We start from the raw sequence: 22,265 nt of genomic DNA, 5'->3' as shown, positions 1-22,265 counted from the left end.
AGGGTTTATATCATATTGCTTGAGTTTATCCCTCTACATCATGTCATCTTGCCTATTGCGTTACTCTGTTCTTATGAACTTAATACTCTAGATGCATGCTAGATAGCGGTCGATGTGTGGAGTAATAGTAGTAGATGCAGAATAGTTTCGGTCTACTTGACACGGACGTGATGCCTATATTCATGATCATTGCCTTAGATATCATCATAACTATGCACTATTCTATCAATTGCTCGGCAGTAATTTGTTCACCCACCGTAATACATGCTATCTTGAGAGAAGCCACTAGTGAAACCTATGGCCCCCAGGTCTACTTTACATCATATAAGTTTTCAATCTACAATTCTAGTTTACTATTTATCTATACCACAAAAATACCAAAAATATTTATCTTATTATCTTTACCAGATCTCACTTTTGCAAGTGGCCGTGAAGGGATTGACAACCCCTTTATCGCGTTGGTTGCAAGGTTCTTATTTGTTTATGCAGGTATGAGGGACTTGCGTGTAGTCTCCTACTGGATTGATACCTTGGTTCTTAAAAACCGAGGGAGATACTTACGCTACTTTGCTGCATCACCCTTTCCTCTTCAAGGGAAAACCAACGCATGCTCAAGAGGTAGCAAGGCCGCACGCCGTGGTGAGGAGAGCTTGGCGGAGATCGAAACACGGTGGGCTGCCGCCTACAAGGCCGGGAAGGAGAACGTCGGCGTCTGGCCAGCATGCCCCGATGGTAGCATGTGAGAAGTAGTTTAAGTTTGTAGTATTAGAGCAAATTACCAGTAGTACTTTAAGTACATAGTATTAACGTACAATGTCGGTAAAAGCATCCTTTGAGGGCTTTGAGCGTTGATTAGCATGTGTGCCCGTGTGCTTTTTTTGCGTTAATCATTAGAAGATCACAAAACCCACGGTTTCTATGTCGTACCCGTCTGCGTTTTTTGCGTTAATGATCCATTAGTTAGTTACCTGTGCGATGTTTTCTAATTAACCAGGCGTACCATTGACCCCAAAAAATCAACTACACGTGTACATTTTTTTGGAGATGGGATCTGCTGATTTTCTATTTTCTCGCACACGAGTATTTTACACGCTTCGTCTGTGTTGTGTGTTTCCCCGCCCAAGTTTCAAGTTTTGCAGCGAAATTTTCATTAGGCGCGCGATTTCAGAATTTATTCCTCCAACCACATCCCCACCCATCAAATTTCCTCAGTACCCCCCTGCACCTCCTCCTACCGGTATCTCAAATCGCCGCCGCCGCAACCACAGCTTCAACCACATCTATGTTCTGCTCGGATCCAGTCAGGTAACCCACGGATCTGTATCACGGCCCTGGCCTGATTGCTTAAATGGCGCTTGCGAAACATTCTCATGCCTCCAAATCCCCACCGCTAGGAGCCGATGGCGGTCCATGCCGCGATGGCCGCTGTGCGTGTTGACCCGGAGGAACACCTCGCCTCCGCCGCCGCCGACATGGTGCAGGCTCTGGCCTAGATGAAGTGCCCCAGCGGCTACCCCCCAGGACTTAATAGGTAAGATCTGACCAGCTAAATCTTACCAATACCACTTGCAACAGCTATGATTTGTACGGTTGATGTATTAAGTATGTTCGTGCCTTGTTTATTTCAGTACTGCACACTATGTGATGTTCAAATATTACCATGTCCAGCTCAATTTCACCAACACCAGCAACAAACTTACAATACATATGACTCAGGATATCACTAGAGATGCTGCCCATTTGCTATTTTTAGTGGATGCTAACCCTGTTGTACTTAACATGCTTGTCCATATACTTACGTAGGGTCATAACGACCGATGCTGTTGTTTGCCGTCGAGGTTAGCTGCATCTCATGTCTTATAGTATTTCACATCATTTGTGCAATTGCAGTTTAACTTCTACCATTTACTGGTTGCCTGTAGGTACACATGCCAGTGGCACTGATCCACGCTTCGACCCGAATGAACAGCTCGCCTCCGTCGTCGCTGACTTTGGGCGGGCTCTGGCCAAGATGAAGTGCCCCAGCAACTACCTCTCAGGACTTACTAAGTATGTACTCAGCAGTTCAATCTTACCAATACCAGTTGCAATTAATGGCTATGTTCTGTACGGTCGATGTATTAAGCATGTTCTAGTAAACATGCCTAACACGTTTTAGCTACTTTCCCTACCTTTTTATAGACATCTGGGCCATTCTTTGCTCTGGCAGCATCTGCCTTGTGATGTTTAACTATGCCAATTGCATTTTTATCAGTACCGGTTTCAATCTCTATTAAGCCTGTTGCAATTAATAGTTGAATCCATTTTTAAACAGTTGTATTTCAATGGCTACAAACTTACAAAACATGACTTAGGATGCTGTTAAGCCTATTGCAATTAACAATTGTATCCATTTTTTAATCTGTCACTTTGCTACCATGCTACTCTCCGCAATGAAGATGTACTAGAGATGTTGCCCATTTGCTATTTTTGGTGGATGCTAACCCTGTTGTACTTAACATGCCTGTCCATGTACTTACGCAGGGTCATAACGGCCGATGCTGTTGTTTGCCGTTGAGGTTAGCTGCATCCCATGTCTTACAGTATTTCACATCATTTGTGCAATTGTAGTTTAACTTCTACCATTTACTGGTTGCCTGTAGGTACACATGCCAGTGGCACTGATCCACGCTTCACCCGGAGGAACAGCTCGCCTCCGCCGCCGCTGACTTTGGGCGGGATCTGGCCAAGATGAAGTGCCCCAGCAACTACCTCTCAGGACTTACCAAGTATGTACTCACCAGTTCAATCTTACCAATACCAGTTGCAATTAATGGCTATGTTTTGTACGGTCGATGTATTAAGCATGTTGTAGTAAACATGCCTAACACGTTTTAGCTATTTTCCCTACCTTTTTATAGACAACTGGGCCATTACCTGCTCTGGCAACACCTGCCTTGTGATGTTTAACTCTACCAATTGCATTTTTATCAGTACCGGTTTCAATGGCATTAAGCCTGTTGCAATTAACAGTTGTATCCATTTTTAAGGAGTTGTATTTCAATGGCTACAAACTTACAAAACATGAATTAGGATGATGTTAAGCCTGTTGCAATTAACAGTTGTGTCCATTTTTTAATCCGTCCCTTTGCTACCGTGCTACTCTTTCGCAATGAAGATATCACTACAGATGCTACCGTTTTATTACCATTTGCTATTTTTGGTAGATGTTAACCCTGTTGTAGTTAACATTGGCTTTCCATGTACTTACATAGGGCTACAATGGGCGATGCTGTTGTTTGCCATCGAGGTTAGCTGCATCTCATGTCTTATACACCATCTATTCCTAAATATAAGTATTTTTAGAGATTCCAATATAGACTACATAAGGAGCGAAATGAGTGAATCTAGATTGTAATCTAAACTATATCTATAATTCTATATACATTCGTATGTAGTTCATATTGAAATCTTTAAAAAAATACTTGTACTTAGGAACATAGGTAGTTGTATTTTACATCATTTGTGCAATCTCGGTTTAGCTTGTAACATTTACTGGTTGCTTGTAGGTACATATATGAGCGGTACTGATCCACGCTTCGATCCCTTTTGCGTATGGGGCAATGAGATATTCATGAACAAGCGTCAAGTGAGGAAACTAAGAAATATTGTTAGGCAAAAGAAACGGGTGATTGGAATTAAGCTCTTTATTTACACTTTGTCCAAGACAACATTGAACTTTAGGTGGTAAGTAATGTGTTGCCTTTTCCCCCTGCCCACAACAAGTTACCCTATTAGACCTCAATATCTGATATTTTTCTCTTTTCAGAGGTTTTCGAAGCTTTTTACTGATGATTACCTTGCAAACTACATGACCGGAGTGGAGGCAACTAAGGTTAATGTATATAATTCATGCTACCATGATAATGCTCTAGAATTCTTCCTGAAGGCGGTGAAGGATGGGCGGGCAATCGTCACAAGGGGTTGGACAAAAGTCGTTCGTGCCTATAGCATGCAGGAAGGCACATTATGGGCATTCCGCTTCTTCAACACCATCAGCAGTCAAAATGATTTACACTTGTCTCTTCACCTTTACCGCCTTTAAATATTATGGTTCATCATAGTTAATTGATGTCTAATCCTGTAATTACTGAACATATTGTACTGGCAATTTATTTATGGATCCGTTGTTGAACCATTTGAGAATTTGAATTGCACGTTTCATATTTCAAAATTTCCAATTTGAATAATAAATTACAGGCAAAAATAAAAATATACAGGAGCTAATAAAATAATGTGCACATGGTTAGAAAGAAAATAGCGTGTGCGATGTAAAAAGAGAACAGACGGTCATGGAACTCTACAAATGGTTCTGGCAGTAAAAGCACTTGTGATGGATAGCCCAATGCCACACAGTTTTCTTCATCAAATCGTGTGTGATGTAGTTGATAAAAGCAAACAGTTAACCAAGGCAGAGCGTGTGTGATAGTTACACCTTTCACACACGAGCCAATACATAAAACTGTGTGGGATGTACACACGAATGGAAACGTTTTCCATAGATTGACTATGTGGGATGTACATAAGAACAGAAACGTATTCCTTGGATTGACTGTGTGTGATATACATACGAACGGAAATGTTTTTCTAGGATTCTCCGTGTGGGATGTACATACGGACGAAAATGATTGGGTTTTGATGCCTCGCCCGATCGCACACGAGCTCATTTTGCCCCAGCCTGTGTCCTAGGAGGGCCTATCCCCGATGGTTTTTGGGTTGTGTGGGAAGGATCCCCTATCGCCCACACTCACTTGGCGACGGTTCCAAATGCCGTCACGGAAAGGGGTTAAAAACCGTTTGTATAGCACCTCGTTGTACCAGTGTAAGGAGTTAGTTACGAGATGACGCATTACAGAACGAGTAAAGAGACTTGCCGGTAACGAGATTGAACTAGGTATGAAGATACCGATGATCGAATCTCGGGCAAGTAACATACCGACAAACAAAGGGAATTACGCATGTTGTCATAAAGGTTCGAGTGATAAATATGTTCGTAGAATATGTAGGAACCAATATGGGGATCCAGGTCCCGCTATTGGTTATTGACCGGAGAGGCGTCTCGGTCATGTCTACATCATTCTCAAACCCGTAGGGTCCGCACGCTTAACGTTACGATATAGTATTATATGAGTTATGTGAATTGGTGACCGAATGTTGTTCAGAGTCCCGGATGAGATCATAGACATGACAAGGAGCTCCAGAATGGTCCGGATGTAAAGATTGATATATAGGGTGATGCTATTTGGTCACCGGAAAGGTTTCGGGATGTACCGGGTATTCATCGGAGTGCCGAAAGGGGTTCCAGGAGGCCACCGGTAAGTGGTGGGCCTTATGGGCCAAAGGGGGGAAGCAAACCAGGCCACAAGGGGGCTGTCGCGCCCCTCCACCCCCTGCCCACTCACCAAGGAGGGAGGGAAGGAAGGGGGAGGCGCCCTAAGGCAGCCAGCCCCCTTCCCTCACCCCATGTTCAAGTATGGAGGGGGGGCGCGGCTAGGCAGGCCTCTAGGGCAGCCGCCGGCCACTTGGAGACGCCCTAGGGCTGCCTCCTCTCCCCCTCCACCTATATATATGTGTGGAGAGAGAGAGGGGCAAGACACACCACGATTCCCTAGCCATGTGCGGCGTCCCTCTCCCTCTAGTTCATCCTCGGTCATATTTTCGTAGTGCTCGGCGAAGCCCTGCGGAGATAGTTGCATCACCACTGTTACCACACCGTCGTGCTGCTGGAACTCATCTACTACTTCGTCCGTCTTGCTGGATCAAGAAGGCAAGGACGTCATCGAGCTGAACGTGTGCTGAACGCGGAGGTGCCGTACGTTCGTACTTGATTGGGCGGATTGTGAAGGTGTACGACTACATCAACCACGTTGATAAATGCTTCCGCTTAACGGTCTATGATGGTACATAGACACACCCTCCCCTCTCGTAGCTATGCATCTCCATGGATAGATCTGCGTGTGCGTACAATTTTTTTGTTTTCCATGCAATGTTCCCCAACAGTGGCGTCATGAGCCAGGTCTATGTGTAGATGATATGCACGAGTAGGACACAAAGAAGTTGTGGGCGGCGATGGTCATACTGCTTACACCAACGTCTTATTTTGGTTCAGTGGTATTGTGGGATGAAGCGGCTCGGACCAACCTTACATGTCACACACATGAGACCGGTTCCACTGACTGACATGCCACTTGTTTCGCATAAAGATGGCTGGCGGGTGTCTGTTTCTCCTACTTTAGTCGAATCGAATTTGACTACGACCGGTCCTTGAAGAAGGTTAAAACAGCAAACTTGATAATCCCGTTGTGGTTTTGCGTAGGTAAGAACGGTTCTTGCTAGTTGCCCGTAGGAGCCACGTAAAACTTGCAACAACAAAGTAGAGGACGTCTAACTTGTTTTTGCAGGGTATGTTGTGATGTGATATGGTCAAGATGTGATGTGATCTACGTTGTTGTATGAGATGATCATATTTTGTAATATCGACAACCGGCAGGAGCCTTAGGGTTATCTCTTAATTATTGTATGAAACGCAAGCGCCATGTAATTGCTTTACTTTATCGCTATGTGTTAGCAATAGTTGTAGAGGCGATAGTTGACGAGACGACCCCGACGCAGCGATGGAGATCAATGTGACGAGCCGGTGACGATGGAGATCATGACGATGCTTTGGATATGAAGATCAAAAGCACAAGATGATGATGACCATATCATGTCACATATTTTGATTGCATGTGATGTTTATCCTTTATGCATCTTATTTTACTTAGAACGCCGGTAGCATTATAAGATTGTCGGCATTCTGGGATCGGGGGTACCCAGATCTGCCTGCCTATGGCCCACAACCTGGCTCCCTCGACAGCCTGGTACGGCCCAGCTGCAAGGCTTCTAAGTCAAGACCCTCGCGAGGGCCCCGCCCTCGCGAGGAGAGCAACATCAAGACCTCCCAAGAGACGACAGATGGAGGATGAAACAAGCTTGGACACCGAGCACTGCTACCAAATCTAATGAAAATTCGTCGTGCTTGCATGAATGTCACCAGCTTTGTATAAAATGCACTGTGTTTGCATGAATTTCATTCAGTTTGTTGAAGAAGTGTTTAAAATGTATGCGGGCAGTGTTGGCAACGGCCTCCTGCATCCGTGTTCGCGAACTGATCCCCCCGTTCACGGATGAGTGCAGGAGGAAATTTACAGGTTGTCGTTGAAGATATTCTTATAGGAATAGAATGTATGACCATGCGTTCATAGGTATGTGCATGTAACTAGCTTCAACGATTATACTGTATTAAAAAAACAGTAACGGACAACATCACACAGAAAAAACGTAAAATTCTAGACAAGAGATTGGTTATTTCAGGTTAAGAAGATGAGAAAGCATCTTTTTCTATAAAAACGTGTTCTGAGGTGTGAAGTGGGAGAAAAACTCTAGACAAGAGATTGGAGTGGATGAAAATTTTCTTATGAAATCTATTCTGGCCTAAAAAACATCTTACATTTTGAGAATGAGGTGGTGCAAAAAAAATATAACAAATCTCTTATGAATATAAAATGCTATCCTACAAATCAAACAACCTACATAAAAAAATCCCAAAGATCAGATTGCTTAAAAAGAAATTCTTTTTAGAAATCGTTTGCTCGGTCCGTCCCATCCTAATCATGCGCCATGATTCATCCATCAGTCGGCACATGCCCCTTTTGACCAACCGCTCTCTGCACTTTCGCGAGTGACAACAAAAAATATTCTCACCGATGACAACAAGGCGAATGGCCTCCGCAGCAGAGGCGCCGCCGGAGGACACCATGCCCTCCTCGTCCCCTGGTCCCCGCGGGCAGGCGGGCTATCCCGCCGCCTTCTTCTCGGTCGACCTCGCCGCCGCCGCGCGCCGCCTACTCGCGTTCCTTCGCTCCGAGTCCGCCCGAGGAAACGCGGGGCCGCGGTCCGTGCGGAGGTACGAGGAGATGTGGCTGCCGCTCGCCGCGGATGCGGCGGGTGGAGGGGGAGAGGAGGCGGCGATGCTGGTGCCCCCGCCCGACGTGCACCTCGTCTGGCTCTGCCACTGCTTCCACCACGTGAGCCTTCTTGCCGCCATGTCTTCTTTTACTGGTTGAATTACGTCTTCATGACTTGCTCATTTTTCTGGAGGTTATTTTACTTAAGGCAAGCCAACGTAGCCTAAACAGTTGTTCCATTCACAATTTAGGAATACAAGATTACTTTGCTTGTTCTTAACAAAATTTGTATTTTGAAAAAGATCCCCTGGCTGTACTTCATTTTCTCAAAAAAAGAATCACTGAACTTTAGGATCTACTTATATTTGAGCCTTTAAAATTTTCTGACAAACTGTGCGATTTCAAGTGGATTCTTCTGTTCCCAGGAGAGCTATGTTGCGTACTGTGCATCAAGGTTTGGGCGCCTCATCGATCGACCATCAATACTTGATGCTGAGAATGAGGAGCATGCCGCTGACTGTTGTCGGGACATCTGGGCCGCGCGCTACCCATTGGAGCCGTTTGACCTTGACAGCAGTGAATTTGATGGAAATAATTCAAATGGCATTGAGAATGACAGTGCTAATAGTGAAATTTTCATGATGGTTCAAACATACGCCGGCCTAGCAGACCACTTTGCCTCGCCCTTTGTCTCAGAAGGTGTCTACCATGTCGCTGCGAGACGGCGTTACACGTGTTTCCTTGACCTCATCAGAAAGGGTGTGTGCACAACCAGAGAAGACACTCGACTCGTGCCTAGCCTGGACATATTACTGATGTGGCTTGCTCATCAGGTATGTGTAGTGACGACTTGCCAATCCTGTTAAGCTGTTAAGCAAAGTAGCAACCGAATGCTTTGTTGCCATCTGCATATATACAGCTTATACAGTTGTTATGTATCCTTGGCAGAGTTTTCCGGCAAGCTATGCAACAGACATGACACTGATGTCTATCAAGGACAGCGTTATGAAAATGGTGGTCAGTTATGGGGAGGTGGCCAGTGAGGAGACGGTGGAGAGGACAAGGATCTTGTGGGAGGAGGCATATGATGAGCCATACGATCTGTCTGGTTCAGAGGTTGATGCGGCAGCAGTTGGCACAGCAAGGGAGGCGTTCCACTGGCAGGCTGCAGCATCAGAAGAGGACACCAACCGGCTGTACAAGGGGTTGCAACCTAGATTTCTTATGGAGGTATTTCTTAGGCTGTCCAATCATATTTTAACTTTATGAGGAACTTGTGATACAGCTTCATATTAGCTAGATTGATAGTGTTCTTGGTGGCTGGCCGGTAAAAAACAATTTCTACTTGGCTACTTACCCATTCGATTCTTCTTCACAAAAATTCCATCTGCTTTGGCATTTCCTTATGTCTTGGATCGATAAAGAACTGAGAACTTGGGGATCTGCCAGGCATGATGTCCACAAGCTGTCATACTGTGGCAAATATTAAAAAAACATTTGTCAAAAAGCAAATAGTTTGTTCCACATTATGGGCACTTCAAGACGAGAAGCCCAAGATGCAAGATTACCTATATTGATTCTGTTAAGTACTGAATGTAGTTGGTAGACCTGCAAATATTAATACTTTATCGCGGTCATCATTTCATAAAAAAAGCCGGGGATTTTTATATCAATATAGTTCAGTTATTTAATTATCCAATCACAAGAGTCCACCAATATAACTGCAAGTAAAATGTTAATTCTTGTGTTCTTCTGTTCTATCCTTGGAAGAGCAAAAAGCTAAAGTTTGCACCGTTATTGAGTTAATGAGCTTATCTGCACCTACTCATTAGTATTTGCAGCTGATACGCTATTCGGAACAAAAAGCTAGAGTTTGCACCGTTATTGAGTTAATGAGCTTATCTGCACCTACTCATTAGTATTTGCCGCTGAACGGTATTCGGAAAAAAATTAGGCACACATATCTTTTTGTACTTCCACTGAAAGTTCTTAGAAATAATATCGTACCTAGACGGCATGAACTTGAGTTTGCTGTGGGGGCGCCCCCCACCGCTTTCCCACTGAATATTGAAAAGTGGAGAATTGGCCCATGATGCCACTACAAAATAAGGTAAATTAAGTTATTATCTAAACTCATTTTTTTGGTACACAAAGGAAAGCTCACAACTATGACTTTTTTGGCTTTACTAGATAATTGCCCTTGCGTTGCAATGGGTCCAGAAATAATTTGTACGCAATCACCATGATTACATACCCAAAATGGAATTTAGCTGCCAATTGAATCAGCACTTCCTTAAAAAAAGAATCAACATTTATCGACTTGCCAAAAAAGATATGTTTAATTATTTGGTAAACCAATAAGATGTGCGCGGTTTTCAATGAAAACATGTGGAAAAAAAAACGGAGAGGGGGGGAGGGGGAGAGGGGGGGGAGGAGATGATGTACTAATTGTTGGACAAAGGTGAGGAGCGAAATGCTTTAGGGAACCTTACGTCTTTTATAGATAGTACAGATGTGAAGTATGTACTACCTATTTTGTATGTTGACAATCATATAATTTATTCTTGATAACAGGTATGTGTGTTCCTGAAAGGAGAATTTGACAGCGAGCACATTAGCAAGGAATTTCTGCGTTTGCGAGCACAGAGGTGTTACAGATCATTAAAGCTCGATAAGTCAGTGTCCAATTTATCCTGCAAAAACTGGCAGAAAATGTGGCACATGTATTGTGAATTTGCAACCCGAGGTCTCACCATTGAGGTAAGGCGCAGCATGGGTGGGTGCTTCAGGAACAGCAAGATCCTCAAGAATATATCATTCTCATGGAATGATATGCTGCATGAGAAATCACTTATGCTTACAGAGGAGCTCGATGCCAGGATTATGGTGATGGCATCGATTACCCCTCCAATTCAAGCACCTTACTTATTGAAGTGCGTGCCTGACAGAGTCACTGATGATGGCGGGGCAATGATTTCTGATGTCATATTGCGCATGAGAAGTTACCGTCCACAGGAAGGACGGTGGCTGACCCGTACAGTACTTGATTATGGTGGGAAAGAATGTTTCGTCGTTAGGATGAGGTATTGTTCAGAATCTATATGTATTTGAGTTTTGGAATTTATAGCTTAACATTATGTGGCACATACCACACCCCTTAACAAGTTTTTGGTGAATTCTCTAACAAAATACACCATAGTTAACCCTTTTGCTTTTATATGAAGTTACAATCTGCTGTTGAGTGGTTATGTTACTAAGCTTTTGCTGCGGGGGAACGGCATTTACTGTTATAGCATTTACTGTTATATCTCAGTACAATTGTGCTGAATTCAATTGCAACATGTGTAGAATAGGCAGAGGGATTTGGCGGAGAGGACCTGAAACTCCCATGGCAGTGAAATGGGAAGATAGGATCATTGAGGTCCGAGAAGGCTCATGGTCCTACATTGCAAGTGCAACATCCGTTGGTTATGCTCCGGGTAACTTCATTACACTGAATAGTTGATTGATGTCAGTATTATACCTTGTGCTGAGAGGAGCCTAGTTGTTTCCCTTTGTTGATGCAGAAAAGGTGGTTGGCACAGCAACGCCAACGAAATATCAACAGGAGAATAAGGTTGTTTGGCGTTTTTCAACTGGAGATGTACTGACAGTGTGGTTGGGAGATGACCTCAACTTTCAGCTACATAATGAGACTTCAGAAGAAGAGGTATGTCCCATAAGTTTCTTTCGCTCGATTTCTTGATGCATTTTTCGTCTGGAATTGGAGTTAGTATAGATAATCTTGAGGTGACATAATCACATAACTGTCCTGCATTAGGTGTTCATTGCTGAAAGCTCTGGTGGTATGAACATTCTATATTAGTTGATTTATTAGTAAATCAGTTAACAGGCAAAAAGGATTACAGCACTCCATCTTTATTGTTGCTTTCAGAAATGCAACATATATGAGTTGTCTGTATGTACAACAGATGCCATCTAACTTCTCTTTTTGAGTATACATGTCATTTGACTGATCAACCATATTTGTTCATGTTTCCTATTTAATTCGGATGTGTAGCTATTTTTGTTCCGTAAAAAAAATATTTTTCATCTTAGACTAGCTAGATTTAACTGTGATAGATGGCATGTGACTTGCACCACACATGTAAGTGGAAGTTCAGTTCGCTACTGATATAGTACTTGATGGACTTTCCAGTGCCATTTTGTAATGCCTTCTAACCATACCGCGATAAACCATATTAGCAGGCAAGGCTGCTTGTAGGGAGGAGACTGAGTTACAGCGTAAAGAAGGACAGCACATCAAATAACCACAGCGAGGAAGAGCAGTACCTCACCCTAGTCCGAACATCACCATATTATCCTGATGGCAGGGCAACCGCGCTCCTAAACTGGAAATTGCTCGCAATGGAGTTCTTACCCAAAGAGGATGCAGTCTTTGTGCTCCTCTTATGCATGGCAATCGCACGGACAATGACGGAGATCAGAAGGGAAGACGTGGCTGGGCTTCTGGTGCGACGAAGAATACGCGAACCGCAGGTAGGGCAGAGAGACTGGGGTTCCGTGATGCTGCCGGACTCGCCTTCCCTTGACCCTCATTTGCAGCCGTGGTACCGGAATGCAGCGCGTGTTTTGAGCTCTGCAGAGATGGTGCTGCCTAACAGAGCGATGCCCGTTGGGAACTCGCCTACCGATGGCAAGGATGAGCTGTACAGGCAAGCTCTTATACCTTGAAGCCCTGATGGAGATAGTTTCTGTGAAGGAATGTACAGGACAAACGATGATGATGATCTTTACCACAGATTTTTTATTATTATGGTTGTACATGTCATCTAAAAATGGCTTGATTTGTTGTTGTGTATGGTTTGCCTGTCGATAGATCGAAATCTTTGTATTGATTCTAGTGTATTGTGATTCAGAATAATATGGAAGATATCCCAGAACATGTTTCAAAACTGTCCCAGAAAATATGTCTGCAACTGTTAAAGTTGTCACTGGACTAGAGAAGTTTCAACTACTGCAATTTCTTGAGGGAAACCTCATGCTGTTTGAACATGTGTAATGTAATAGTATTACATTGAGACTGATGCAATAATAACAACCAGAACCTTCAACATCATGCTAATGTGCAGCATGAGTTTTCTCCCTCCATTCCTAAATATAAGTCTTTTTAGAGATTCCACTACAAACTACATGAGGATGTACACAGACATATTTTAGAGTGTAGATTCACTCACTTTGCTCCATATGTAGTCTATAGTGGAATCTCGAAAAAGACTTATATTTAGGAATGGAGAGATATGTACATGGGTCAAAAGTTAGCTAGGCACAACCTTTTCGAAATTCGAATGATTTCTCTCAAAGGTTAGGATGGGATGTACAGTAAATGATTCTTTCTTATATCATGCAAGCATCGACAAATTGACCCATGCCGCGTCCTCGTGATTCTTTCTTGGTGCTGCTGCCAGCTGGATTTGATGGAAGCCGAGCCGGCCATGAATCCCAGGAATCTGCTAGGTAGGTAGTGTTAGTTTCAGACTTTGGGCAGTCACTTGCTCATGAGGATGAAGACTGGGCCTGCTGCTGAACCCAGGAATGGTAGTCCCTCAGCAGCTGCTCGCCCAGCATCGGGACAAGCCTGTCAAGCAGCCCTTGCATCAGCCTGCCAAACAAACATACAGTGGATGCCAATGTTACTTAACTCAAAAAAGTGACACCCATCAAATTCAGTTTTCTTCTTCTTTGAAACAGGTAAAACTCAGTTTCACGACAATTGGGAAAACGGCGTAGCTTGAGGCGTGAATTATGCGCTTAAGCATCTCGATGGGGGCGCCGATCCTTTCGAAAGCTAGTTTATTGCCACTCTGTATGTAAGCATCAGGAAAGCACTTGATCCTAAATTGCAGAAACTTCTAAGGGATGCAGGGCCTTACAGGTTGCCTGGTTTCTCCACTGCCGACAGCGGGAGCAAGCTGAATGGCTTCGTGTACACCTGAAATACAACATATGAGGAACTTGAGGGCTCGTCTTGTAGGAAACCCTTGTCATCCACTCATCCCTGGGAGGCTGGGATGATGATGATACTCAACTAAACATACTCCATCTTAGTGTCATGCATCAGTGTGAATTTTGTGATGCAAGCTATATCACTAAACTCAATGCCATATTTACCTCCAGAGTGACCTCCAAATTGACATCGATGTCCAAGCATGGCTCCTGATCACCATTGTCTCCCCATGTTATTCGGTTCCTCATAACCGCTGCCAGCATCCAACACTCCAGCTCAGGCACATTGTATTTCCAAAAAAAAAAAACTTAGCCCAGCAACTAACTGATCATGGTGATGCACTATCTATTGGGCAGAGATATCAAATGTTTGGAAATCGTAAAGAAAAAATCCTCATGCAAGTGTGAAACTATGAGTAGAACATAACTAACTGAATAATTGTTTCGCAAAAAAATCTATCTGAATAATTGATGCAGCTATTCCACCATTGACAGAGATAGAGTGCTTGTGAAGAATGTTAGCTAAGCATGGATTGATGACCTGAAAAGAGCTCATTCTGCTGTTCGATCGAGTCCGAACCCTCAAACTGTCACCAAAGGCAAATTGAACCACGGTTCAGCGATCATTTTTTCATCCAGGGAGAATAGGTCCATGGAATCAAGCGTGTGTGTGTTGGTAAGTTACCCTGCAGGAGAGCATCTCTACGGTGCAGTCGTCGCGGGTCGGGGTGACGCGGAGGTCCAGGACCGGGGCGACCTGGAAGCCGAGGAAGCCCATGGGGTGCAGCGTGCACCTGAAGGCGCCGGCCGGGCCCGACTCCGACTCCGGCTCCACCGGCGCGAAGCTCTGCAGCGCCCGGGTGTTGAGCAGGGACTCCACGCCGGCGGGGTGCCGCAGGAACTCGCCGATGCCGCCCTGGCCCGGCAGCCCGTCCAGGAGCCTGATGCTCTCCCGCCGCCGCGCCGACAGCCGGGCCCGCCTCCCTGACGGCGTCGTCGCCACCGTCGACACGGACTGGCCGCGCTCATCGCTGCCGTCGGCGCCGTTACTACCTGCCGATGCGGCTCGCCATGACCGGCCAGTGCGCCTAGACTTCTTGGGCGGCTTGCATGGATCGGCTGCTGCTGCTGCTACCCCTGCTGCCCTTGACGAGGTCGGGAATGGTTGGTGTCCGGCGAGGAGGAAGGAAGGCTTGGTTGCTGCTGCGGTGGGCCTCATCCCATCGCCTGGATCATCTAGGATGCAGCGGCTTTACCTGTCATGGACGGACTCGTGGAGTGACAGAGGGCTCAGGGGAAGAGAGAGAGAGAGCGAGAGGGGCAAAGCGGAGCCAGCCACTGATGGAGCTTATCGTTTCTGCGCCTGCATCGAACTTGTCTCTGCGCTAATCACTCGTAGCCGTCGTACACATGGACGTCAGTGTGTGGTTCCTCACATCACATGCTCTGCTGTCATCTTCGTACCGGTTCATGTCCGCCCGCCCGTCAGAACCGGAAATTTTCCTGATAAATTTGAGCGGTATTTTGGCACTGCAATTCCGCACATATACATTATTCTAAGCATAACTTTAGGACCGGCTTAACCAGCGAACGTCAGCTGGGAAGCATGGCAATTACAAACACTTGCATTGCAATTTATGTTAGTTGAGAATGACAAGTTTAGACAAGCATGGCAGATCCGCTTCAATTCAGTTATTTGTCAGGATTTGCCGTGCTTGCTAACTAAATTTCCATCCTCACGACAATATAAATTGCCATAAAAAATGTTTGATTTGTCATCCCTGCCCAATGAACATCATTTTTTTTTGCGGGCCCAATGAACATCATCTTAATAGCATTACGGCAACTTTAACCATTTCCTTCCTCTCGTAGTCGACCCCTTACCCACATTGTTCAGTCTGGAATAGCGCAAATCTATTCATGTCAACAAAACGGACCAACAACGGCGGCCCCAGCAATGGAACGCTAGGTCGATCCGTGCATGAGCCAGACAAACAGTAGTTTGTTTTCCGTACAAATTTCCCGAGCTCCAAACAAACAGGGAATGAGCACAGACAATTTCCACGAATCTTACACTTGTTGTGTGCATCAATAGATTCAGAGGCCGGGGAACAGGGGGTGGCACCTCCTTATTGACAAAAAAAGACTTAGTAATTCTAACTAAGCTGTTCTCCACGAGGCTCCGCTATTTACAAGCTTGGTGTATGCATCTCTGAAGTCGGCGAAAAATTTATCCTCGTCCTCCGCGTAGATATCGATCCACCTGCAAGCAGTTTAGCGTCTGATGTCAGTGGGCCGATCACCTGGCGTAAATATGCAAGGAAAATCGCTAATATCCATTTGGCGTAGGTTGCTTAACATTTTCTAGGTCGCTTAGGCTGCTTAGCTTGTCACCAAAAGTTCAGTCAGACGGCAAATATGTTAATTCATTGGTGCTTGTATTTTAAAAATGAGAGATTGGGCAAGCAAATGGTGTTTTTTGTAAGGAAAGCAAATGGTGTTTAGAAGATTGTGAATGATCTACAGCATGTTATAAGCTAGGGCCACCCCTAGAACTATTCTGAGTTTTACTATTCATATAAGCCATCTTATCTAGCTTATTTGAAACAAGCCAAATCATCTGGCTCTAAGATGGTCATAATAACTTTGTCAAATTAACCCTAAGAAGGATATGTATTGGTAGGCAAAGCTGACTGTCTGGTTCAATAGAATACCTTAAGCATTCATCATCTTCAGTGAGTGCCCAGTCCGTGGGCAGCCCTATCGGCATGCCAGCTTCATATGTGAACACCACATATAAGTACATTTACAAATTAAGGGGTATTAAAGAGAATGGTGATAATATCACAATGACTTACATGAAGTCGGCCGTGGCTTCTCAAGGAGTACTTTGAAATAGGCGTTATCAAAAGCATTTGGATTCCCGAATCCTTTACCCCCAATTGTGTGAGCTCCAGATAAAACGACCATCTCCTGTGTCCTGCCAAGCAGACATGGATGGACACTGGCTGCTTTATGGAATCCTTGGAAGAATTCTAGGGAAAATCATATACAGATATACAATTCTGGCCACCGGAGCCAAGTTTCATTAGGTAATACAAAATAGACAACGGAAATTCACAGAGGTTGTTGAACAAAAGCGAGACTCACGAAAAGCCCTTTTTGCCAAATGACGTTTTCAAGGCCACAACATCCAATGTTTCTTCAGGAAGTTTACCGGTAGGATCAGCAGTGCTACATGAGAAATGCGTTACTTCAGGAGAATAATGACAAGCACTAAAAAGGAACACCTCTAGAATAGCTAAAAGTTTGGTTAATGTTGTAAGGAATTTGTAAAATGACAAGCCACTATGATGCACCTGGAATCTAAACGGCCTAATCTTATGGAAATTTCAGGCCCTCCACAGAGTGCAACTGCTTCAGCACCAGCCACTGCGATCAAGTCCGCCCATGACACTATAGAGAGACAGTAAAAGGTTGACTCCAGGATACAGATAAAGTTAAGTTAAATACAGAACACATGTGTAAAGCACATACCTTGCTGAACCTGGTCGATCCCTTCTTTTGCTTTTCGTAGTATCTGGTTGGTTTTAAAGCAATCAACAGATATGTCAAGTTAGGTGTTCCTTGGTAGGATATGGCACTATCCATGACAACAAGCAAAGAAGAAAGATGTGTTGTAAAGGTACTTTCTGAAGAGGAAAAGAACCTTTAAGGATTTACTAAGTCCTGCATTTTCAGGTCTGTCAGCTTCATAGATTATGGAGCCATTCATGCCACCTGCAAGATATTGTCATCAATCATCAGTGTTTCTCTAGTGTTTTTGTTATGTGGCTGCTAGAAGGAGGGCGCGAGAGGGCCTTTTGCCCACGGCCGGGCAAGATGGAAGGGATTTCCTTCTTAATTCTTGCTTGATTAGATTGATACATCTCCTTTCTTTATATAGAGAGGTTTACTTGACTCCCAAGCAAGGCTTACTTGACCCCTAAGCAAACGACCCTTATCTCTAATTAACCCTAAGACTAACGGGCTATACCACCAGCCCAGGCCATTAGGCCCATTACGTAACAGTTTTCTACTGTACTTTGCAACAATCATTTTTAGATATCTTCAACCTTAGCATATTTGAATTCCCAATTCTAGATCATTAGCCTTTTAAACACATGCAAAACTTGCTCTGTTATTAAACTTTGATAACATACAAATAATATCTAACCTGATTTGTCACTAATATCAAAAGTCCCTGCATCATGGAAAACCAAACGAAGCACGCCAGCTGCTTTCACCTTGGTTAAGACATTCCTCACACCGTTTTGAATAATTGATCCATCATATGAGTCAGCCCTACAAAGTCAATCCAAATTAGGGAACTTCTTTGAGATCATCTTGGTGATGATGTTTAAAGATCAAGAAACAACTACCTCAAAGTACATAGGGATGTTTAAAGAACAAGAAACAACTTTGAGTAGGTTACTCTTTTCTGCAAATCGATATTCTAGGTCATACTCATACTTGATTGGCCTATGATCCACTTCTTATAATTGATTCTAGTCTATGATTGTACAGTTCAACAAATTGACCATAAAGAAAATGCTCACATAAATGTAGGTTTAACAGCATTAGATTGATAGGAACTAGGTATGAAAATTAAGTACAATATAGGAATGTAATAGTGGCTGAATACTGTACTTACGCACTCGCCATATCAACGTGAGGAAGTAGAAAAGGGAGCAGAGCAACAGCAGCAAAACCCCTCCTTCTATAACATTGGGTATTTGCAGGACCTGAGGCCACTATACGCAAAGAAAATTTAATTGGCCAACAATATATTAGCAGACCGGAAGAAAACTCTTAGTTCTTGCTATATATTTATTTTGTCAAATAGTTGGATCGCAATACAAGTTATTGTGTGAGAGAAGTGAGGCAAGTGAAAAATGCTCAGCTGTAGAAGTATACTCATTATCAGCAACGTTCTCATTGTACAGACTCCCCAAAGCAACAAAAAATCAGCAATGTGTCGATGTTCTCGACATTACAGTGCTACAATTTACTGCGAAAAATTAGCCATGAAACGCGCCATACCTGAAAGGCTGTCTACATTATGCTGTTCAATGGGCTCTGGGCATGCAGAATCAGCACTGCACCTACTACCAGCAGCAAGCGCTGTTATCACAGCCTTCCCAGTTCTTCTTCTACTTCTGTAGCACCACAATATCCACATGTTATCCGCCGCCATGGTCGGCATGAGAGGCGATGCAAACATTACCTGCAGCTGGAGAAGAAGAAGCTGGAGGAGGAGGAAAGATGGGGGATGTTGGTGAGCTCCATCCCCTTCCTGCTCGCCTTGTTTGAATGCCAGTAATAGTTGCTGGTGCCCTGAAATGGAAGAGGAAAAAGACACAGCTCACTAGTTAGCCTATCTGTACCTGGCTATCCAGGTCCATGTGTGGTTCCCAGCTGACGGTCCCCAAAGAAGGCACTTGGATAAGCCGCTTCAGTGGTAAATATCCATCCATCTGTAGTGCTGTAAGAATATGGCTCTGAACTCCCACACTTGTTATCGCTGTAAATTCACAATAGATTTTGAGGTGTTGACTGTATTTTATGTTCGCTGTGATGTCCTTTTTTCCACCCATGCTCCCATATATCTGTTTATATATACCATAACAAAGTATGGTCAATGTTTCTGCCTCTGAAAATTAATTAACGTCACACATTACACCAAAATAGAGAAAATGCCAAAAAAAAGAAAACTGTGGTCCACAGAACTCAGAAAGCAAACCAAGGCAAGATCTCTCTACTCAGATCGTTTAAAAATCATCATTGCTGCCCAGCAGTCATCTTCACAGAACAAGAGAGCAATGGCAGGTTTTTGCTGAAAGAACATCCATGACAGGAGCAAACCAGTAGTGAACTTATGTTAAAGCAAAGGGCGATGAATTATCAATTACCTTTAGTAACAGAAGTAATATAATTTACAAGGAAGTCATCATGTGTTCAAATGCGAGTTCTCTGCTGTAATATACATGGCAAAAACACATAATGAGAGAAGGTTACGGGCTTACATAAATAGGTTACAGGCTACACAAACGCAACAGTCGTCCTCAGAGCTACTAATAAATACTATCATATAGATTCGCATACAATACTTCTAGCGTTACCGATGCAAGATAGCTGCGCCTCAAATTTACAGGGAAATATACATGGATCTGGCATGCAGCTTTCTTATGAGTCGGGACTCTTTGATGATGGATTGAATGGCACTTGGTCGGCACAATCCAAGTTATCTCCAGAGTGCTGAGCACCAACTCCCATCAAATCAAGATAATGTTGATAGTGGGATATAATGCCATTCATATTATCAATGGACCCTTTACCACAGATGGCATCACCATACAAAATGTTCATTGTCGCACCGAAGCCAGGATACCTCTTGGACAAAGTATCTTTCTTGGTTGGTTTCCAGTTGCCAACAAAGGCATCATGGGCTGATGGCTGCTTCCTCTTCATTGGAGTCATCCACCTCCAGATCGCTGCTTCAAATGCTAGTGTGGCATTCTGTTCCAATAACTCTGGGTGGTTCAACAGATCCTGCTTGATACCCTTACCCATGATACCATAGTTGTAGTTCCTGAGGATCATTAACAAGCAGATTCAAAATCAATAGCTTGACCCAGCCGGTTTCTAATTAACAACAACTGACAGAAGAACATATCAGACTTGACCAGTAAACAGGAAGGGCGCCTCGACCATAGTACTCAACTCCTTCAGCACAACGGTATAATTCATTGCTGTCGTCACAGTAGCTCTGGCTTGGGCTCATTTCATGGTTGTAGCAAAGACCCCAAGCCAATGAACCACCGTCAGCTAGACTATATCCACCTGTAGGAGTAACCATCCAGTAAAATGAGATGCCACTCCTGATTATCATCTTTAGGTTTCTTATACATTTGGAACTATACGATGTGTTATACTCCCAGTGAACATGTAGGGCAATTAGAATGAATCTTCTAAAGATCTCTAGTCAGTTGTACAGAATTATACAAACTAAAACTTGATGGGCAATAATTATACTACTAACGATGCTTTGCAGATGTCAAGTTTCAAATCTAGGTAGGAACCATTCTGATGAAACACTATTCCAATGGAAACTAAATACTACCTAATTCACATTTCGTTGCATCCGGAAAGCCCACACAACGTTTAACCCTGGCTTGAAATTCATGAAGCCTATGGTTAAAACTGTTACTGGCAGATGATTTCTCTATATCCCGGAAGGCACATCAAGGTGAATTAGAATGAGGAGCAGAGAGAAGCGTACACGAGGTCTTGGCGCCGACGTGGCCGAGGAAGGCGGCGACCTCCTTCATGCTCATCTCCCTGCCGCCGGTGGTGCCGAACCCACGAGGCTCGAAGAGGGCCGCGGCGGTGATGAAGGCCTGGTAGTCCCAGAAGCCGGTGGCGTGGGCGAGGGAGCTGTTGCGCTTGGCGAAGAGCTCCTCGAACTGGTAGGCCTTGAAGTAGTCGGTGATGGTCTCGTTGCAGCAGAACCTGCTGCCGCTGCACTCCCACCCCTTGTCGCACGCCGTCTCGCCGCCCTTCTGCCTCCTTGCGTCCGCCGCCGCGAGCAGCGCCAACAGGAGCAGAAACGACGCCGCCCGCACCATCCCCATTGCCGCCGCGGGACCGGCGCCGGAGGAGGGGAAGCTGGAAGAGAGGAAGGAGGGGGTCGTCGGTGGTGGGCTTCGTTCCCTCGCCGCGTGATCTCCTGGAGAGGTGAGAAGAGGAATGGGAGCTGGTTGGTGGCCGTCGATGCAGAGGGGATGGCGGTGCGCGGCAGCTGTTCCTGGGCATTTCCGTCATTTGAAGCAGGGCAATGTCTACTACTCCCTCCGACCCAGTGTATAAGTCATTCGCGTAATTCTAGGTCATCGATTTGAGAAATTAAATATGTATTATATGTCATGAAAAATATATCACTAGATTTCTACACACATGTAGTTTCTGAAAATATATTTTTTGCCTCTCCCCTCTCCCACCTCTCCCCTGGGTCGCCCCCGCGCGGCGACCAGGGGGGAACCCTAGCGCCGCCAAGCCCTCGGCTCCCTCTCCCACCTCTCCTGCCCGCCGCCGCCGGGCAAAGCCCGGTTGGCGTCGGCGGCGGCGGGATCTCTCCTCCCCGCAGCGGCCGGACCTGGCGCGGGTGGCGTTAGGCGGCGGTTGGCGGCGCGTTGGCGACTGGGCGCGCCGGCGAGGACTCAGGGGGCGACGGCA

General features: G+C 44.7%; 4 protein-coding genes across 8 annotated transcripts; 1 reads left to right on the top strand and 3 right to left on the bottom strand.

Moving 5' to 3' along the window:
- The first annotated feature begins 7,742 nt into the window (after positions 1-7,742).
- On the top strand, positions 7,743-12,940 carry LOC123164369 (glycine-rich domain-containing protein 2). Of its 5 annotated transcripts, none has more exons than XM_044581811.1 (7): positions 7,743-8,105; positions 8,411-8,818; positions 8,934-9,215; positions 10,560-11,068; positions 11,339-11,464; positions 11,552-11,694; positions 12,234-12,373. In XM_044581811.1, exons 1-5 carry the CDS (start codon positions 7,785-7,787, stop codon positions 11,364-11,366), a joined length of 1,548 nt encoding a protein of 515 aa, XP_044437746.1. In that variant the 5' UTR covers positions 7,743-7,784; the 3' UTR covers positions 11,367-11,464; positions 11,552-11,694; positions 12,234-12,373. The 5 variants fall into 5 exon arrangements, with proteins under 5 accessions (XP_044437746.1, XP_044437745.1, XP_044437744.1 ...); XM_044581810.1 differs by having other exon boundaries at positions 12,231-12,368; XM_044581809.1 differs by having other exon boundaries at positions 7,745-8,105; positions 8,392-8,818; positions 11,334-11,464; positions 12,231-12,940.
- Positions 12,941-12,980: 40 nt separating this feature from the next.
- LOC123164371 (uncharacterized) lies at positions 12,981-15,373 on the bottom strand. The gene is made up of 5 exons (XM_044581812.1): positions 14,677-15,373; positions 14,533-14,578; positions 14,157-14,245; positions 13,919-13,977; positions 12,981-13,647 (listed from the first exon to the last, which is right to left on the bottom strand). The coding sequence occupies exons 1-5, from the start codon at positions 15,208-15,210 to the stop codon at positions 13,542-13,544; spliced, it is 834 nt and encodes a 277-aa protein (XP_044437747.1). The 5' UTR covers positions 15,211-15,373; the 3' UTR covers positions 12,981-13,541.
- A 510-nt stretch (positions 15,374-15,883) lies between these two features.
- On the bottom strand, positions 15,884-19,639 carry LOC123165359 (putative L-ascorbate peroxidase 6). Its single transcript, XM_044582990.1, has 11 exons — positions 19,258-19,639; positions 19,074-19,189; positions 18,685-18,784; positions 18,208-18,335; positions 17,701-17,771; positions 17,529-17,571; positions 17,351-17,447; positions 17,142-17,225; positions 16,850-16,971; positions 16,706-16,766; positions 15,884-16,254 (listed from the first exon to the last, which is right to left on the bottom strand). The coding sequence occupies exons 1-11, from the start codon at positions 19,317-19,319 to the stop codon at positions 16,152-16,154; spliced, it is 987 nt and encodes a 328-aa protein (XP_044438925.1). The 5' UTR covers positions 19,320-19,639; the 3' UTR covers positions 15,884-16,151.
- Positions 19,640-19,985: 346 nt separating this feature from the next.
- On the bottom strand, positions 19,986-21,706 carry LOC123165361 (chitinase-like protein 1; the record flags this gene model as incomplete). Its single annotated transcript, XM_044582991.1, is given in 3 exon segments — positions 19,986-20,622; positions 20,717-20,873; positions 21,313-21,706. Coding segments are annotated over 3 exon segments (915 nt in total). The 3' UTR covers positions 19,986-20,216.
- Between the last annotated feature and the right edge of the window lie 559 nt (positions 21,707-22,265).

Source organism: Triticum aestivum, chromosome 7D (genome assembly GCF_018294505.1).
Source record: "Triticum aestivum cultivar Chinese Spring chromosome 7D, IWGSC CS RefSeq v2.1, whole genome shotgun sequence".
NCBI lineage: Eukaryota > Viridiplantae > Streptophyta > Magnoliopsida > Poales > Poaceae > Triticum > Triticum aestivum.
The sequence above is the reverse complement of the archived record's forward strand: the minus strand, read 5'-3'. Positions and strand labels throughout refer to the sequence as shown.

What these genes read in the sequence shown, in the direction of transcription:
- LOC123164369 (XM_044581807.1), top strand. Translation starts at nt 7,785, where the DNA reads ATGACAACAAGGCGAATGGCCTCCGCAGCAGAGGCGCCGCCGGAGGAC. An exon ending in TGATGTGGCTTGCTCATCAG is followed by an intron (nt 8,819 to 8,933) that starts GTATGTGTAGTG and finishes TATCCTTGGCAG; the next exon opens with AGTTTTCCGGCAAGCTATGC. An exon ending in ATCCGTTGGTTATGCTCCGG is followed by an intron (nt 11,465 to 11,551) that starts GTAACTTCATTA and finishes TTGTTGATGCAG; the next exon opens with AAAAGGTGGTTGGCACAGCA.
- LOC123164371 (XM_044581812.1), bottom strand. Translation starts at nt 15,210, where the DNA reads ATGAGGCCCACCGCAGCAGCAACCAAGCCTTCCTTCCTCCTCGCCGGA. An exon ending in TAGAGATGCTCTCCTGCAGG is followed by an intron (nt 14,579 to 14,676) that starts GTAACTTACCAA and finishes CTTTGGTGACAG; the next exon opens with TTTGAGGGTTCGGACTCGAT. An exon ending in ATTTGGAGGTCACTCTGGAG is followed by an intron (nt 13,978 to 14,156) that starts GTAAATATGGCA and finishes GTTGTATTTCAG; the next exon opens with GTGTACACGAAGCCATTCAG.
- LOC123165359 (XM_044582990.1), bottom strand. Translation starts at nt 19,319, where the DNA reads ATGGAGCTCACCAACATCCCCCATCTTTCCTCCTCCTCCAGCTTCTTC. An exon ending in CACGTTGATATGGCGAGTGC is followed by an intron (nt 18,336 to 18,684) that starts GTAAGTACAGTA and finishes TTGACTTTGTAG; the next exon opens with GGCTGACTCATATGATGGAT. An exon ending in TTTGGCAAAAAGGGCTTTTC is followed by an intron (nt 16,972 to 17,141) that starts GTGAGTCTCGCT and finishes TCTGCTTGGCAG; the next exon opens with GACACAGGAGATGGTCGTTT.